General features: G+C 41.9%; 1 protein-coding gene across 1 annotated transcript; it reads right to left on the reverse strand.

Moving 5' to 3' along the window:
* Positions 1 to 372: 372 nt before the first annotated feature.
* LOC121054502 (protein G1-like9) lies at positions 373 to 2,038 on the reverse strand. The gene has a single exon (XM_040524432.1). The coding sequence runs from the start codon at positions 1,767 to 1,769 to the stop codon at positions 876 to 878; it is 894 nt and encodes a 297-aa protein (XP_040380366.1). The 5' UTR covers positions 1,770 to 2,038; the 3' UTR covers positions 373 to 875.
* Between the last annotated feature and the right edge of the window lie 2,744 nt (positions 2,039 to 4,782).

Consider the following 4,782-nt stretch of genomic DNA (forward strand, 5'->3'; position numbering starts at 1 on the left):
ATAACGACATGTGATGTGCAACTTTCGTGTATGCTTGCATCTCCTTCTGTTCATGTATGTACACCACAACAGTACATCACAACCAGAGTATTAAATCAGTAAAGAAACGTATACAGTACTGCTCATTATCAATGAAGTCAAAGCAAAAGAAAAACAAACTTTTGTTTTTTCCCCTTTGCAGGGACATCACAACAAATACTTATATAAAAAAATGTCATTTTCTTCATATATTAAACTGAAGACTCAACAACCACTGTTCAAAAATAATAATGTCCATTCTTCAAGATATATATATATATATATATATATATATATATATATATATATATATATATATATATATAGTGTAATTTGAATTATGGGTGGTGATGATCGAATGGGACCAAGCAAATTATGGAGGGAGAACTAAGAGAATATAATAATGGCCGGATCAGGCACTAAGAAAACCGTGATCATTTGCTATAGCCAGGCCCCATCTAAGGAGCTAGGACTAATTAGCAAACAAATCAAGTTGAATTATCAATGCACCCCCTATATATTGCACCAAAGTTAATCAACGAACAAGCAAACAATATTGAATTGTAAACAAATTGGAGATCATATCGATGGAGAAGAGAAATTTATCTTCCTCTTAATTATTTCTTCAAATTAAAGCTTTTTTCGGCATGTTAATTTGCAGCCTTTTTATGTACTCGATCCTAACATGATCCTACAAACCCCCTTAATTAGGCTTCTCTTCTCATACCAACAAATAATAACATAATGGTAATAATTAAACAGAAACTAAAATTAAGATGATGATGATGACGATGCTGGATTAGAATTTTGGAGGTGAGGGGATCGAAAGTGCCAATGGTTGACGATCTCTACACTTATCATGAACTCGGAGCTGATCTTTTCGCCGTCGCCGTCGCCGCCGCCACCGCCGCCGCAGTAGTAGTAGTACTAGGACTGGCACTGACACCGGTTGCTGCTGGTGGAGTAGTAGGAGATGCCGCCGGCGCGGTGTCCTGATGCTCGCCGGACTGGGTGGCTTCGTCGTCGTGGTCGTCGTCCTCGGCCGCGCCTTCGGACGTCCCGGCGTCCGCGGTGACGACGGGGGGCGGCGCCACGGGCGGCGCGGCGGAGGGGGCAGCACCGCCGCTGCCGCGCTTGCGCTTCCTCTTCTCGTAGGGGATCCCGCGCGCCTTGGCCTGCGCCTCGCGCACCTCGCGGAGGTAGATGCGGACGGCGCGCGCGGCGAAGGGGTTGGACTCCGGGCGGCCGCCGGACTCCTCGTAGGCGGCGCGGAGGCGGCCGATGAGGGCGTCGAGGCTGCCCCAGGCCTGGCGGAGCGGGCAGGCGCACGGCGCCGGCGGGTTGGGCTGGCCGAAGTAGGCGCAGCCGTCGGCGTGCACCTTGGTCTTGCCGAACTGGTCCAGGTACTTGAGGAACTCGATGACGTGCGCGCCGCTGCACCGCGGCAGCGTCAGCGGCGGCTTGTGGTTGCGCAGGTACTGCAGGAACGTGTTCCAGTCCCGCCGCTTCTGCGACTCGTACCTGCTCAGCCCTGCCGACGCCGCCGCCGCCGCCGGCGGCTGCTGCGCCAGCGGCTGCGGTTCTTGCACTACCGCCGCCGCTCCCCTCACCACACCTCCTGCAGCAGCTGGCTGCTGACCTCCTTCTCCCTCCTTCCCTTCTGCCTTCTCAGCCTGCCTCGACGCCGACGACGACAACGGCCCTGCCTCAGCGTCCTCCGACACGGCCGCTCCCCCGCCGCCTGGCTCCATGGTATACCAGCTCCCCTCCCCTCTTTCTCCTGTTGCCTTCCTGTGCAGGTATATGTGCTGCCTACCAACAAGTACTCAAGTACTAGCTAGGGAGAGAATTCTAAGGGGATCGATGAGCCGGAGGTAGAAGAAGAGACTTTGCTGGGGCTCAACAGCAATTCCGGTGGCAGGCCGGTCCCTCCGCCGTGCCGGTCCGTCGGCGGCCGGCCTGATCGAGTTGTGTTGTAAAGTGAGAGGGCCAGGTAGAGTGGGAGAGCAAGAGAGGTATGAGAGAGAGACCTTGCTGGTGCATGCTCATGCTGTCCTCATCAAATAAAAGACGACGCGCAACATAGACGGCGGGGCCGACGATGGCAGGCATACAGGCACCACAAACAACCAAACACACCCCGAGAGCGAGAGAGACGATGGATGGATGCAGCAGCAGCTCGAGTAGCGTGCAATATTTATTTTTCTTTTCTAAAAATAAACCGTTCTAAAAACTTATTTTTCAAATCTGTATTCTTTGACTATATATGTTATCTTGTATTTAGTGATAAAATAATAATTATAGTATGCCATGTCATGATTTGTTCACGTATTGTAACAGTGTATTCTTGGACGGTATAGTATCATCTCGTATTAAATGATTAAATAATATTTATAGTATGCCACGTCATGAGTCGTTGGCGTAATACCGTGTTCTTCGACTGTATCATCTCGTATTAAATGATTAAATAATATTTATAGTATGCCACGTCATGAGTCGTTGGCGTAATACCGTGTTCTTCGACTGTATCATCTCGTATTGAGTGATAAAATAACATTTATACATTCCACATCATAAGTTGTTGGCGTAACAGTGGTTTTAGCCAATTCGGTCAAGTTACTTTGCAAAATCATTGTCAGGTCCGTCTACCGTGGTTAAATAGTGCTAATAGGATTTTCTTTTTTTAGAAAAAATGTTAATAATATTAAGAAATCTATACTTGATATATCGATTAGATCTACAGGAAGAGAGAAAAACATCAAACAAGGCGCACACTTTCTCCCTAAGCTACTTTAATTAGCTATGCTACTATTAGTAGAGTATTAGTATAAACAATAAATTAATTGCTATAAAACAAAATCTACTCTAGAAAATGATGGGATAAAATTTTATATGAAAAGTCATTCCAAAAGATACACCATTAGCAATTCCAAAAGCACACGTGAAAAAGACGAGAAATAATTTGACACAAAAGAAAAGCAGCCTATACTCTTTCGATCGATCTCTCTCGTGAACAAGATGGTACGAGGACAGATGAATATTAAGCACCTGTACGGAGAACTACATACGCTCCCAAAGAAAATAATTGTGCTTGTGTTCGTTGTTGGTGTCTTTTGAGAGAAAGTGAGAAGAGAATCATACTGTTCATCTGACCTTGTACAAGGATCGGAGGGGAGGGCCGGATTTTCGGTTTTGAAACCATTCCATGTGATTGCAGTACTGGATTTGCCTCTGACTGCCGGTCGGCCAAACAGACCCCAAGATCTCTCCATTCTCAAGGGATGGTTGTGGTTTACTGTTTGTAATAATGGTTAATATGGCTACAGTGCAAATATTTTGAACTTTGTACAGGGGCCAGTAGTACACATTTCCCTGCTGGTAGTACCGCTCATTGCCAGGATACACGCTAGTGTGGGTGATTGCATGCGTGCAGCTATTAATATGTGCAGTGCATGCATTTATCAATGGGAAAACATGCAGCATAACAAAGTACTCCCTCCGTCAAAAAAAAAAAAAAAACGAATTTTCTGGTTTCCGTGTCCAACGTTTGACCATCCGTCTTATTTAAAAAAATTTTAGGAAATTAGAAAAAAATTAGTCACACGTAAAATACTATTCATGATTTATCATCTAATAAAAAAATATCAATCGCAAAATTTTTTTAATAAAACAAAGAGTCAAAAATTGAAGGTAAAAAGTAAAAAAATTGGTTTATTTTAGGACGGAGGGAGTATATAGCTCTAGAAAAACAGAACAAGATATATGCAAATGTTGAAAGACATGGATTTAACATGAAAATCCTTAGAAGAAAAAACCACGAGCGTTAACTGACAATAACCACGCAACAAGAGAATAGCAACGAGCTGTCGCACCATTCGCGTTCAACTTACAAGTGATATATAAAGGAAAAAAAGTCTAATAGTCCTAATAGGAAAAGACTATAAGTCTTATTAGGAATCTCTAAGAATAGTAATAGAAAAAAAAGGACTAAAAGTCATATTGGGAAACTAATATCATAATATAGATACATTGTATATTAAAATTTAGATCATATTTCTAACAACTATGTTCTTTTGGGCCAAATTATTCCTCGGCATTTATGTTCACGCTTTTCAAACTTATAAGCGGTATATTTTTTACAAAAAGTTTCTATACAGAAGTTCAACATATCACCTTTGTTGAGTATATTTGCAATTATATTTGGTATTTTTATCATTTATACCATTAAATAGCTATAAAAATAATATAATCGTTCATCAACCAAAAAAACATAGCATAGTACTTCATTATTTTGCCGACTATCTATAAAAATAGATATAAGTGAAATAACTTATTAACGACTAAAAAATAATTTGTAGGTAAAACTTTTATACACATGTTCTTGACGATATAAAAGCAAATAATGAAAAATAAACTATGATAAAAACACAAAATCAACTTCAAATTTAAGTTTTTACTTATAAGCAAACGTGAAATGATCGATAAGGACTATAACCCATAGTATTTTGTTTAATTTAGATCAACCATTTGGGATAAAATCAAGGACAAAGCAAATTATGTATTCACATTTGATACTATATATGTATGCATTAATGGCACACACATATGGTTAATAGCGCCATCCAAACTAAGTTTAATTGACATGGTAACTAGAGATAGATAGATTATAGCTAGTAGCTAGAGAGAATTTGAGAGGAGGTAGAAGAAGACTTGTTGGGAGAGTGTGTGGCATCCTTTGCGGGTTTTTTTTTGTCTCTGGTTGGG

The sequence above is a fragment of the Oryza brachyantha genome, chromosome 5, assembly GCF_000231095.2.
Source record: "Oryza brachyantha chromosome 5, ObraRS2, whole genome shotgun sequence".
NCBI classification, from domain to species: Eukaryota; Viridiplantae; Streptophyta; class Magnoliopsida; order Poales; family Poaceae; genus Oryza; species Oryza brachyantha.